The sequence below is a fragment of the Cupressus sempervirens genome, chromosome 3 (assembly GCF_028749045.1).
Source record: "Cupressus sempervirens isolate cs-2001-9-10 chromosome 3, ASM2874904v1, whole genome shotgun sequence".
Taxonomy (NCBI): Eukaryota; Viridiplantae; Streptophyta; class Pinopsida; order Cupressales; family Cupressaceae; genus Cupressus; species Cupressus sempervirens.
In genome coordinates this window covers 577,346,109-577,360,955 of record NC_143120.1, presented here as the reverse complement: position 1 = coordinate 577,360,955, position 14,847 = coordinate 577,346,109, and the positions used below count along the sequence as shown (strand labels likewise).

At 32.8% G+C, this 14,847-nt stretch overlaps 1 protein-coding gene across 1 annotated transcript; it reads left to right on the top strand.

Annotated features, from left to right (window-relative positions):
* The first annotated feature begins 7,376 nt into the window (after positions 1–7,376).
* LOC149567739 (trihelix transcription factor GT-2-like) lies at positions 7,377–12,466 on the top strand. Its single transcript, XM_089821002.1, has 3 exons — positions 7,377–8,200; positions 9,769–11,131; positions 11,936–12,466. Exons 1-3 carry the CDS (start codon positions 7,749–7,751, stop codon positions 12,203–12,205), a joined length of 2,085 nt encoding a protein of 694 aa, XP_089677128.1. The 5' UTR covers positions 7,377–7,748; the 3' UTR covers positions 12,206–12,466.
* Positions 12,467–14,847: the final 2,381 nt, after the last annotated feature.

Sequence of the window (14,847 nt, the reverse complement as noted above, 5' to 3'; positions counted from 1 at the left end):
AAATTTTATGCATAATTTTTTTTTTTTTTATTAATTGTCATTTAGAAATATATTTCATATTTACAATAACTATGAACTTAATATAAAAAGGAAAAAAAAAAAAGAAAATGTCTTTCAATCAATCCATAATCCCTACAAAACTCTATTTTAAATTTACGTACTATTAATTTTAATTTATATTACTATTAAATATTATCTCAACATTTAGTCTAGAAAGATAATGTAAATGGATAAGAGCTCTTGATTTGCTCCATATAAATCTAATTATTTTCATTTGAAAAATAAAATATTTTAGATACATTCAACCTAAAACATGAAAATACTAAAAGAAAATGCATCAAATTTAAGATTTGAACTCCATATATCACCTCCCTCTAGAAACTATACTTTAAACATATAAATAATGATTTCTAATTTTGAACTCCATATATCACCTCCCTCTAGAAGCTATACTTTAAACATACAAATAATAATTTCCAATTTTATAAATATTTTTAACTTGTAATAAATATTACTCTAATGTAAAACAAGAGATACCCATCCATACATAAGCGAAAGATGTCTTGCCAAGATTTCGAGGAACTAGCTATTTGAGCATCCATCATCTTGTCTTATATGTTGGACCTCAAAGCAAGCAAAGGTACCCAGAGATGTTCGGGGGAGAAGGATTTTCAACACTTCTAACACTAGACGGCAATCATGGGCATTGGCCCCACCGCTCACATTCTTTCCCTTGTCATGTCAAAACCGTGGGAGATTCATTTAGAGTACTTTCCCTATGTTTAATCGTGCGGGCAACGTTAACAACCGCAATTTATAACCACACATTTATTTATTTTTTATTATGGAGCGTTCATAGAATAATACTTTAAGAGAATGCGTGACATTGAAATAAAATAAAATAAAATAATAAATTCCCTCCGAAGTTGGCCCTAAACATGATGCGCGCCACGGTATGGATCAAAATAAAGTCAAAATGAGAGAGGAAGTGTAATATTGAAGAAATATTTTGATAACCTCTATGAGATGACTTGATTTGAATGATAATGGACAGTGATAATAGAGGTTATAAGAAAACAAGAGGCGCAAGCGTCAAAGTTTCTGCCGAATTTGATGATTTCAAGATATTAAATGTGTCGTAGTCTAGAGATCTATGAAGTTGAGTTTGTGAGATATGAAATGTTTGTTTAGAAGTTTTATAATTTCTAAGAATATATTTATGATTGTTCAATTTGCAATTTGCATTGTGCAGAAAAATAATAACCATAAAATAGGGTTGAATTAAAAATAAATATGAATATTATACTTTCAATTGCTTCCTCAAAAGATATGTATAAGTTTTGCTTAATTAAATGTTCTAAAGAGCAAAAGTAGTAAAAATAGCAACAAAATTGAAAATAACAGAAAACTTTTAGAAATCTGAAGTTTTTTTAATTACTAAAATCACAGTTATGCACACGAGTAGATTCTTTTGTACATGCAATTTAATGTAATATTTTCAAATCTTGAGAATCTTAGAAGCTGTGAGAATTTGAGAACTTTGTTATAGTAGAGTTATTGCATGATGTGGACATAATAAAGTTTTTCAAACTTTGTATTTTTTTTAGTAATGTAAATATAAAATACATGCATGAGAATTTTTTGAAAACCAATTTAATAAATAAATAAAGCATAATTTCTATTTAAATTGACTAATTACTAATTTACCAATTACTTTGACATTTAATTGACTTTATAAAATAGCGTGGGAAGCACTCAAACGAGTATCGAAGAAGGGATAAAAAACAAAGGTATTAAATTTACTTCCTAACTAATGCATAAAAATAAATAAACATAAATTAATTTAAAAATAATATTTCTACTTTAAAAAAACCAAACACACTTATAAAAATATCAATATAATAAAAATTTATCTATGTTAAATAAATGTATAATCTAATAAAATTATATATAAAAATAAAAAATAAAAGAAAATCTATTAAAAGCATTCGTTTAGATATGTAAAAATAAAAATAATTAAATTCTAATTTAAACTATCTATAAATTAAAATTAAAATAAATATAAAATTAAAGTATATAAAAAAAAAATTTTAATTGACAATTTAAAAGAGTTAAAATGTTATATTTGATTAAAATATCTATATTTGAATAACATTTTACAAATGACAAAAATAAACATCAATTACAACTATTATCTTCTTTTAAAAAGTTTATCCACTTGTCACAAATGTGGAAAAGATAAGATTGAAATTAATGCATTCATTAATAGAGACAAAGTTGCAATTAATGCTTGCATTAATAGAGGTGTTCAAAAAATAGTTGTATTTTTGTTGAAGGAAAATGAATTTTTTCATTGCCTTTTTCATCATGAGCCAATAAGATTTCAATTTAATGATATTTTGTTTTTTCATTAAATAAGATGAAAATGTGAACTTTATAATAAATTTTGATCTCAGAATAATTTTGAAATCTTATTGGACAAATTAATTGGTTTTAGAAATTGAAGAGATCCAATAGATTTCCTGCCTTTGGCAGGAACTAATAAAATATCATTGAAAGTCAATGGACCCTTAGTCTACTAGTGAAGTTGAATGGCTCACAAAGAGCTTCTCAGGGATCAAGTCTTGTTGAGTGCAAAGTCCAAGGACATCATAAGGGATGAGGTTGAGATCATGCCTCGGGCAAATTTGGTAGCATGGATGCTCCTCAGTCCTTGGCTCTAAGTCGAAGAGGTTTCAAGCACTTGAACCACTAAGTGGGCCCGTATTGGGTTCCTAAAACGTATAGTGGCCTTCGTTGTTTGGTAGCTCGCTGGCTTTGTGCCTCCTTGGGCTACCTCGCAGGTCTGAACCCTCCATCAAAAAAAAATATCGTTGAATGTTTTTTTATGGCAGATATTTTAATCAACATTGCATGTAAACAAAAGAAATTGACATTGTAAGATTTTTATGATCAGTTTGGGCAAAGGTGAGATTTATATATTTAATGTTATAAAGAGAAATAAAAGTTCAAAAGGAAATCAATGATACATATACTATTAACTCTTAATGTTAAAGAGGGGCAATTATTTAATTATGAGAGTAATCTAATATTTAAATTTGAGTTTTAAGTATAATTCTGACTATGAAATTGTATTTCAAAGTTTGATAGGTCGAAATTGTAATATCTATGCAAGTTGCTTGCTTATATCTTCATTTCTAAATGGAAACTTATGATATTATGAACCATAATTAGAATTTTCTATGTTTATGGCACAACATTGGATAGCCTTACTCTTTGTTTCTTCACCAAGCTTCATTGATTAACTTAATGATTTCATTAAAAAAGAAAAAAACACCAACCAACATTAACATAATATACATGATTATGAGTACTTTTTGGATCTAATTGTTTAAGTTTTTTAGCACATCTTGATGACGGATCATTGAGAGTGATTCAAAGCATGCTCAAATGAGTCCAAATGTATTTGTGCCCATCATCATGAATTGTGAAGAATGTGTGTCAATTATATAGAAGAGTAGTTGACAATAATGTAGAACAATTATACTAAGTACTAAAGGCAACAATTCAACTCATGCCAAAATAATAGATCATTATTACAAGAATTAAGGCTTCAACATTTGTTGGTAAAATAACAAATGTTATGAAATGACTCATACAAAATATAATTAATCATTTTCTTAAATAAGAAAAGATACAAAGAAGTTATTACAATCTACATACAGAATCAAAATAACTTAAAATGATATGTTTAATAAAAAAATTAAATACATAATTAAACAAATTTAAACTAACATTATTAAATCAAGTCAAAACCATAATCAAAATAGATGTTTCAAAATTAAGATCAAAATTTATCTTAAACTAGAAATAAATAATAATATGGAAATTTAAATTTTATATTTCGAATAAGAATATATTGAAATACTAGTTCTAATAAAATTAACATACAAAACAAATGGGGATATCAAAATATTTGTAGTCAATAGAAAAAAACTTGAAAGTTGGAAAATCAATAAGATGACTAGCTTCTTGGTCAAGATCTACAATGAGAGATCTAACATCAAAAGGAGATCAAAGATAATTTAGAGATATGTTTATCAATCCCTAAGACTACTTCATTGCACAAACATTTATCAAAATCTTTCATTCATTTAACATGAGAGTAACTTAAAGGTGGAGGCAATACTTCACAACAATGTTGGTTTCATGATAAAGATTCATAATAGAAGAGACGGCACTAAGAAGAACTTGAACATTGTTAAAGATACCATTCCTTATCCCTTAGATTACTTGATTACAATCTAAACATAATTAAAATCTCAATTCATTATCCTTAGGATGAGGTCTTGTAGAGGGGGCACTTCCTACAACATAGAACTCAAGTTGTAGAGATATTTGAGGATTATTTAAACATTAACAGTCCCATGAATTTTGGACTAGACATTCGAGTTTAAAATTTTAAGCTCTTGAATTTAAGGAAAAATGAATAATTTTTCCCCCTAAAAAAAGCTTGTCCTTCCAAAATATTTGGTGGAAGATTTTTATTTTAAATAGAAATCAAGGAGCATATGATTTACATGTGGCAAAAATACTCCTAAGTTGGTGAAGCAATTTCTAGCCTCACCCTATTTTATAAGCCTCCTTAAATTTTTAGATCTAAAAAGCCAAAGATCTTATTTTCCATCAAAAGATTCTAAATGATCTTGTAGCAAAAAAAAAAGTTCTCATGAGACCACTTGTTCCTAAAAGATATAGTTTAAGCCCCATCCATGGGACCCCTTCCTTAGACTACTTGATGTGTCATTAAAATATTCCCTTCATTCAATGTGGATACAACTTGAAAGTGGATTGTCTAAACAAGCTTTTGAATTCAAACATGACTTCACAATACTATTGATCTCAACTAACAATGCAACTCATGCTAAAATAATAGACTTAATGTAAGAATAAAGGCTTTGACATTTATTGATACTAAAAATAGTGTAATGAGATGACAAATGAAAATTTAGTTAATCATTTTAATAAAATAAGAGAAAATATAAATATATTTTTGCAATATGAATAGAGAATCCAAATACCTAAAGTGATGGTTTTAATACAAATGTTAAAGGTTCGTAATTGAAAGTTTTAAACAACATTGTAGTAAATCAAAGTAAAATTATAATTAACATTTGAATTTAAGAAGGAAAAAAAATTACAAAAGGAAAACAAAAATATAAAGATTAAGAAAAAATTAAATAATAATAGATTAAAATAATATTTTATTAAAATTAGTATGCGCAACAAATGTATGTGAATATCTTGACTCGATTAAAAAAACAACTTGAAAGTTGACAACCTTCACATGATATTCAAGGATCTAAAGAGCAACTATATGTTTAGCTTCATGGTCAAGATCTGCAATAAGAGATCTGAAATCAAAAGGAGATTGGAGATAATTTAAGAATATGGTTCTTGATCCCTTGAACTACTTCATATCTTGGACATCATCAAAATCTTCCATTCATTCAACATGAAAAAATCTTGAAGGCAGGTCATCTAAATGATGACACAAAATTTCACAACATTGTATGTTTCATGATCAAGAATCATAATAGAAGAGTTAACATTAAGAAAAACTCGAAGATTGTTAAAGTTGTGATTCTTGATCCCTCAGACTACTTGATCTCATAGATATCACTAAAATATTTTATTCATTCAATATGATAACAACTTGAAGATGGATTAAGAATTTACAAACCTTTTGAGGAGACAAGACTTCATAACACTATTTGTTTCACGATCAAGATTCATAATAAAAGAGTCGACATAAAAAAGCACTTGAAAATCATTAATAATATTTTTCATAATCTCTTAGATTGTCGATCTTATCAACACCATTAAAATTTCTCAATTCATAAAATAGATGTTTATGAATGTGCGCATAAAACCTAGGGAAAGCTATATAAAATGATGGGGCTTGATGTATAGAACATATCTTGCATTTACGATTGATATATTAATAAGATAAGTGCCCTCACTTCATCACTAAAGGCATCTTGTTCTAAGAAAGTGATTACAAGGTCAAACCTTTACTATCAAATTAACATTAAAGGAAAACTAAACTAATTCATATAGCCTAAGAAAAGAAAAAGGATAAGATTGTGCCTTTAAAAAGTAAAGCAAAGCAATGTAACACAATAGGAAAAATTAAAGGAGATCTTGCATTTAAGACTGCACTCTTAGTAGTGTCAACTCCTAGCCTAATCCAAAACTAAAGTTCCTAACAAGTGGTCATGAAATCCAATCCCCACCTAAATGATATTGGAGGATGTATCATGCTAGTATCACAATCATGTTAGAAAGTGGACACAGGGTCCAATTCCCATCTAAATGATATTGGAGGATGTAGCTGACTATTATCGCTATAATGTTAGAAAGTAATCAAAACATCCAATCCCCATATAAGATATTAAATGACGTATCATGTCCATAACATGATCATGTTAGGTACAACCTACCTAACAGTAAATACCCATCTAAATGAATATTTGTGAGTGACAATGAGATCCAATAACCATCTAAATGATGTTAGAGGATGTAAAATGTGGATTTAACAAGCATGTTAGCAAGTGGTCCAATCTCTGTCTAAATGATAATAAATAATTTACCACATCAGTATCATCAACATGCTAACAAGTGATCACGAGATCTAAAATTCTTGTTAGAATACAAATGTAATCTTCTAATAAAAATTCTATGCATAATTTTCAATCTATATTTCAAATCACTTTCACAAGTATCATGACCATGTTAATAAGTGGTCATAAAATCCAATCCCTAATACGATTGTGAGCATGTTAACAAGTGATCATGAAATCCAATCCCTCATTCAAAAGAAATTGTATATATGAATTTCAATCCATATTTCAAATCGCACTCATATCATTGATCTTGAGGAAGAAGATAATGAAGTTAGAAGGCAAGACGTGTGCCCTTAAAGAACCCGGCAAAGCGATATAAAACGACATGTCCAAAAGCGACTGGCCTGCGCGATATAAAAGTTAGTGCAAAATAAGGAAAAATGGGGTGGAATACTGAAATAGGAGAAGCGACAGATATTGTTTTAGATGAGTCATGACGAAAGGATGGGGATGGAAACAAATGGGAGGAGAGATGAGGGCGTGGGCGTACGACAAGTAAAAAACTCCAACTTTAACTTACCCGCCAGGCAAGCAAAGAAGATAAAACGTGTTTCTCTTTCTCGCTGTGTGGCACAGTGGCACTGGCGCCGCATCATGAATGGTACAAAAGCCGAGAAGATAATTCCGAGACGCGGGACCCGGCGGCAGCATAGTGCCACGTTAAATCTCTCTGCCATTCATAGTTTCAAAGGGTCCACACTACAGCTGGAATCTTCTATACTGAGTATGCCTGTAACTGAGCCCCTCTTATTTGGGTGCCATTTCCCTGCCTTCAATCATCAGTGCCCTAATCTGGGGTCGCCATGCCAGCTGTCCCTCTCTGTCCAAGCAACAACCCAAGTGCTCTAATGGCTTCCTCTGTCCATTTAGTCACTCAATACTAGTTATTGCTACTCCTTATGCTCGTGGGTACTTGTGATTAGCCCATTTTTTACTTCATCTCAGATTGGGAGGTGCCCTAGGCCTAAGTTGGTTTGGGCTTTGATCGTACGGGGGATCATTCCTTTTCGGTTTTTCCGGGCAGGCGGCGGATTGAATGAGGGATCAATTTGTTGCCGGAGAATGCAAGCGAGTGGTGTGCAGTATGGAGTGGCAGAGGCCTCTCAATTCATGGCGGGCAGGGGTCCCCCATCTCATAATTTGTTATCTTCATCTTCCAACTCTTCTCCTCGAGAACAACGCCCCTATTGCCCTCGCTCTGAACAAGGAGGGAAAAGTCCTCGAAATCTGCAACAACAGCAGCATCTGAGCGTTCAGATGGTGGGAATGGGTACAGATGATCGTGTTCATACAAAGCAGGGGGAAGGGGAGGGGAATTATTCCAACAGTGGAGGCGGTGATGATGATGTGTTTGGAGGAGAGGTGGAATGCGAGAGAGGAGGGGTCGGGGGAGTCTGCACGGGAAATCGATGGCCGAGGCAGGAGACTCTGGCTCTACTCAAAATTCGATCTGAAATGGATTCAAGCTTTCGAGATTCAAGCCTCAAAGGCCCCCTCTGGGAGCATGTATCACGGTATATATATTCTCTCTATACTCTTCTCGTGTTCTAAAATTTCTATTTGTATCCTATGTCAGTCAGTCACCTATTGCCTCCCAATACAATTGTGAGCATATTCTGTACTGTAATTTACTGCTCTGTTATCGAACCCACCAGCTCAATTCCATATCTGGAATCCCAAAGGCCCAATTTCCCTATAGGTCTGCTGGTATAAGCCATTTAAACTTTTTGTCTCTCTTATAAAAATCAGTGTCAATAAATTGTTTATGTATTTCAATGCAACCCCACACCATTGGAGAGTTATGGATTGAAGTCTCAGAATCAACATTTGGGATCACTGTGAGTTGAAATATCAAGAAATTGAAAATGTTTTCGAATCAACATTGCAGATCGCAGTGACTGATCCACCACCATCAGAGAAAGATGCGGTGAAATATCAAAGAATTGAATTATATTTTTCAATCAGATATCTCAGATCACAGTGATCTATCACCACCCTCGGAAAAAAGAGAGTGATGGATTGACTCGCGGAAACAATTTGCTGATCTAGTGATCCCTGAATCCTACATATTCATTTTCAAATTGTTTCGATAGAATGCTCGTGAGGCTTTGATAATTTACAAAGTACAAGATTATATTGCTTGATTGTTTATTGATTGGCTTAAAATGCGATGATAAAGTGCGAGCAGTAACTTCTGGGGTTATAGATGTTTTTGCCTACATCATCGTATTTATCAGAAATTAATCGGTCGATTCTCACATTTCAGTGGATAAGATGTTTTTGCCGCCATCAATATTTATCAGGAATTAGTCGGTCGAATCTCACATTTCAGCAGAATAAAGATGTTTTTGCCTACATTGATAAATACTCGGTGGAATCTCACATTTCAGCAGAATAAAGATGTTTTTACCTACATTTTATCAGAAATTAGTCGGTCCAATCTCACATTTCAGCCAATCCTGAAATGTATGAATACGTCACACTGATAGTCAATTGGTCCATGATGAGGGCATCTCTAAACCCTACGCAATATTTCCTAAAGTTGCCAGTGAATACGTCACAGTGTGCCTAAAGTTGCCAGATGAGGGCATCTCTAACCCTACGCAATATTTCCTACGAGGGCAGCGCCCTCAAATGTAGTCGTCCATATTCATCCTCCTGCTAAAAACTTTTCGTACAGCTGATGAGAGCCTGATACACGAATTTATGTAATGCATAAATTATTGTTATTCTTGTCTGCATTCAAATTAAACTAGTGTAGAGTCCTTCCATTGAGGAATAAATCTGACCAGTCCTATGTCCTGCTTCTGCCTTGAAGAACTGCATGATTGGTATCGCTTCCTTGGCAAGAGAGCTCTCTTTTACTTTTATGTGCTGTACTTTTATTCCATCACAGATAACTGGTCTCGGTTAAGACGATGCCCTTGTATACCCAGTGCTTGTCAAAACTGTATTTTAGAATTAAAAAAACAGATTTGGGCTATTTAGAATTTAGACTAGCCTTTCTTTTCCATATGGGTTTCATTCTCAAAAAGGCTTGAATGTTGTTGCTAACATTAGATCGTGTTCTTGTGATGATCAGAAGGCTGGAGGAGGTAGGCTACCATAGGGATCCCAAAAAATGTAAAGAAAAATTTGAAAACCTTCATAAGTACTACAAAAGAACCAAAGAGGGAAGAACTGGACGACAAGATGGAAAAAGCTACAGATTCTTCAGCCAACTGGAAGCTCTGTATGCTAATAACAATAACAAAATGAATGAGCCCATCAATACTGTCACTCCTCCTTCAAATGGAGATGCCGGAATTTCAGATCTGCTGAATAGCAGAAGATATAACGATGATGATAATGTCGATAATAAGAAAAGTAAAATTGGAATGGGAGGCAGTTTCACTGGGGCTACAGCTACTGCAGATCCCAATCTCAGCGAGGGCATCAGTTTTTCTTCGGACTCCTCAGAGAAGGAAGAGGACGAGGAGGAATACAATGAGCCGAGGGACAGCTATAGCCGAAAGAGAAAACGGGGTAACTCTAAAAAGAAAATTATGGCCTTATTTGAGAAGATGATGAAACAAATGATGGAGAAACAAGAGAGAATGCAGCAAATGTTTCTGGAAGCCATAGAGAAGAGGGAACAAGACAGAACGATCAGAGAAGAAACATGGAGAAGGAAGGAGATTGCGAGATTGAATAGGGATGAGGAACTGAGGTCCCAAGAACGTTCTTTGGCAGCTTCAAGGGATTTGGCACTTGTTTCCTTCCTGCAAAAATTTACAGGTCAGACATTTTCCCTCGATCCCCAAATGATGAACCCTCATCATGATCAAGAGCAAGAACATGAGCAAGAGCTTCATGTTGACTATAAAGAATTAAACTCATCCGTTGATCCTAACAGCAAGAGATGGCCTAAGCCTGAAGTCCTTGCATTGATAAAAATAAGGACTAGTATGAATAATAGATTTCAAGAAGCTGGCCCTAAAGGTCCATTGTGGGAGGAAATCTCCGCGCAAATGACATCTCTAGGGTACAACCGCAGCGCCAAGAGATGCAAGGAGAAGTGGGAGAACAGCAATAAGTACTACAAGAAGGCCAAGGAGAGCAACAAGAGAAGACCTGAGAATGCCAAGACCTGCCCATATTTTCACCAATTGGATGCCTTGTACCGAAGGGCTATGTTCAACAATCCTAATAAGCTTATCTCCATGCACGATGAGGATATTCAGGATCATCAGGAAGAGCTGATGGGTCAAGCCAGTGGAAGCAATAGAGAGGAAAGTGGTGGTCAAGGCCATGGTGGAGATGGAGATGGAGAACTATTAGTCATCATGCCACCTCCAGATTCAGACACTGCTCTCCCTCAGACCCCCACAAGCAATGCATCCACACTCCCAACCTTCTTTACTAATCCACAAAACCCATGTGCTGAAGAAGGATCCTTAACTAAGGTACTCATCGATTCATTTCATTCTTTTTCATCAATTTTGAAGATTTGAAAAGGTTCATTTGGGCTTCTTAATTTCACTTTCATGCTAAGCTTTCATTGTCATTTTCTCTTTATAAATGTAATTGGTAGTAAAAGCTTAAATAGAGATCAATCCATCATAAGGTTCTTGATTTTGAGCAGATTAGAACATATTTGGTTTGAGATTGCCTACGAAATGGGTCAGATCCGATATTGACCAGGAAGATTATGAACAGACATGATTTGTTCAATTTGCCTACTAAAGATTTACAACAATCCTAGTACAATATTCTGCTTGTGGAAGGGATTGCAATGTTGTAATCGCCATCAGAACTTGATCATGTCGGCCATAAACTCCAAGGTTACAAACCATAAACACCCATATGGGTAACTGAGAAATTTCCATCCATGGAGAAATCTTTGTTTCACCTGAACATCTTCACACCAAAACAACTTCATTTCAGACACATATCTTGATGATTATTTGATAAGCAATACCGATTCCATAGCCGCAATAGAAGTTATAGTGGGTTAAAGTGTTTCTGGTAGGGAAGAGAAGCTACAGCCACAACATTGCAAACCTTCCACACAGCAATAGAACATGACTAACAAAAGATTTCTCTCTAAAAAGCATACATGGTTAACTTTTGTTTCTCTCTATTGTTCATGCAAGAAGATATATATATATATATATATAAAGATTCATGGATGAGATGCACGTTATTGCTTCTGTTTTTATCTTTATCATACTTTATACTGACGTTACTAGAAATGGTGAATTTTTTAGGGAGTGAAACAACAAGATGGTGTTATGAAGGAGACAATGGATGAGATGCAATCGACCCCACAGCATGAAAATCAGTCAGCTGGGGAAGGCAATTCTGGGCACATTCAGATGAAAACAATACGAATATCAGTAATGAATGATTTACAAGACCATGAAAAGCAAAAGCATGGAGATCAGCTTCACTCATCAACGGCAAGGGATTCTTCATTTATGGAAATTGTTCAGAAGCTCACAGCCGGGCCTCCCGAGTTTAAGCTGTCTAGCTTCTGAACAAGTTACGTGAAAATGCAGGATATCCTCATTGTCTTTGTGTATCATATGTTGTACCAGTACTTAGTAGTAGATTTAGGCACAGAAAGAGGTGAGGTTTGGTATTATTTGTATAGAGAGAGGGTGGGAAAAGTATATAGCGGATTGACTGACATCTGAAATAATTTATAAACTCCGAGGTAGCATTGCCATTGTCGTTAACTGATGCCAAACGCAGTTACGGTTACCACGTAATAATAATCATCTGTTTGTCTTCACACATTTCCTGTTTTTAATTACTTTTTCCCAGTGAGATCCACATATGCTTTTGCAGCGTCGATTGAATGAATTAAGGTAAAGAAAAATAACTCACGTGGAATTACAAATATAAGAATTTACCTTTTTTTCTTTGTTTTTTCCCCTTTTTATAATTAGCAAGGCAATTTTTTAGGTTATATAAAATTATACGAAGTGATGTAATGGTTAAATTTGAATACATATCTCTGTCTTTTACGGGAGTATATCTTTTGACAAGAGTATTTTGATAAATATATAAATATATTGATAGATGATGTAGTATTGTATAAAGTTGTAGCTTTTATTTTATGTTATTTTCGTATTTATGATTATGCATATTCTCCTAAAATTATTTTAAGAGATCATTTTAGTAATTGAAGAATTTCCCATTCTTAAGGTTTGTTTTTTTCCCTTTTTTTTAATTAGCTGGGCATTTTTTTAGGTTATATTAAATTATATGAAATAATGTAATGGTTTACGTATCTCTGTCTTTTAGTTTAGTATATGTTTTGAAAGGAGTATTTAGATAAATAGATATGTTGATATTAGTATATGTTTTGAAAAGAGTATTTTGATAAATAGATATATTGATAGATGATGTAGTATTGTATATAGTTGTAGCTTTTGTTTTATGGTTTTTTCGTGTTTATGATTATGTGTATTCTTTATACACATCCTTTTTATTTCCATATATATGTATACACTTTTTTATGCATTTGTTATATCTTTTTATTTATTCATAAACTTTGTGTACACACTTCAATACATGTTATCCACTTTGAGTTAACTTATTTTAATGTTTTTTGACTTGGTTTGCAGTTGTGAAGTCATCCCTCACATTTTGTTGGATTTTCTTTATGCGAATTCCAATTTGGTCTTCTACACCCTTGTATTTAAAATTATTTTAAGAGATCATTTTAGTAGTTGAAGAATTATCAAATATTCAATTATCATCAACACATTATCATCATATTCGACCCCCTTACACATTTATTCTCTAAAACTAATTTATCTTGATGTTGAGCTAATTGGGTCATGTAATTGACATAGTTTGACCAAAGGTGTGTCTTTTAGCTAATAAAAGGGCATAATTTAGCCAACCATTTAGTTGACACTTCCACTCCATTTGCTTTCCTAATCCATTTTTTTTTCTCTAGACGATCATATCCTCTCCTTAAATAATGAACATAACTATTTTCCAACTAATTGGAATATGAATTAAGCTCTTGTGATAGTATCATAGAGGTTCTTTCTCCTAGTAAGCATCTTTGATTGTTCTAGTGTATAAATAACATCACTGAGAAAAAGCCCTTGTTACTAAAATTATTTGTCATGCTTGAGATTAATATCAAAGCTACTCAAGTCTTTTGTGATTCCTAATTGATCAGAAGACTAGATGCTAATACTTATCAAGTAAGGTGGGACCTATTGTGATTCCTAATTGATCAAAAGGTTGGACGCTACTACTTATCTTGAGTAAGGTGAGACAAACTTTCTCGATGTTGTAAAATTTCATTCTTATTACATCATCTACTCTTATTCTCTATAAACACCACTAGCTCACATAAAGAAAATTGAATTATGTTGATGTAATGGCTAGTGTTGTTTATTTACCTTGTGCCCTTTGATGATATGGTGAATGATTATCATTTTGTTATTTGCATGCCTTCTTTACCAAATATCAAGGATAATTCATACTCTCCAATACTCTAGTTTGAGATAAATTTGAGGTATGGTATATTTCCATATATTTAATTCTTTTGGTGATAATACATTTCCAAATAACTCTTCTAAATGTGCTTGTATTGGAATTCACAACATTGTAACTTTTTATACCATTACTTCTTATGTCATATATATCAATTTTACCTTCTAAGGTACTTTTTCTTTATGGCTTAGCTGAACTTAAGACTCCCATCCAAGTTCTTGTGGAAGTATTTTTTCTAGAATAGTTATTCTAGAAACTTCTTCAAATGAAGGACTATTGATAGATCATGGAATAAGACTCTTTTAAGATTGTCAAGAATGATAGCAATGCCAACAACTCAAGAATATCATCTAAGATTCCTTACAATACCTTTTTTTCTAGGGATAAAACATAATTGATAAAAAATCACCACATTTTTCTCAAGGTCACACTTTCATCACCATTTCTATACATTAATTTACAAAATAGGTTAGATGATTCTTCTCCTATCCAAAACTACTAAATTGTTCTATAGGTTTCTTTTCTTCTCAACAATGTAATTTTTCATTTCAAAATATTTTATAATTTCATTTCTTATATTATTGATTCTCATTACAAAATATAAATATCTGGAGAAACTAAAGAAATGCAACATTGATTCTTTGCACTATCCTACCCT

Coding starts and splice junctions, on each gene's coding strand:
- LOC149567739 (XM_089821002.1), top strand. CDS start 7,749: ATGCAAGCGAGTGGTGTGCAGTATGGAGTGGCAGAGGCCTCTCAATTC. Junction 8,201..9,768: donor CTCTGGGAGCATGTATCACG/GTATATATATTC, acceptor TGTGATGATCAG/AAGGCTGGAGGAGGTAGGCT. Junction 11,132..11,935: donor AAGAAGGATCCTTAACTAAG/GTACTCATCGAT, acceptor TGAATTTTTTAG/GGAGTGAAACAACAAGATGG.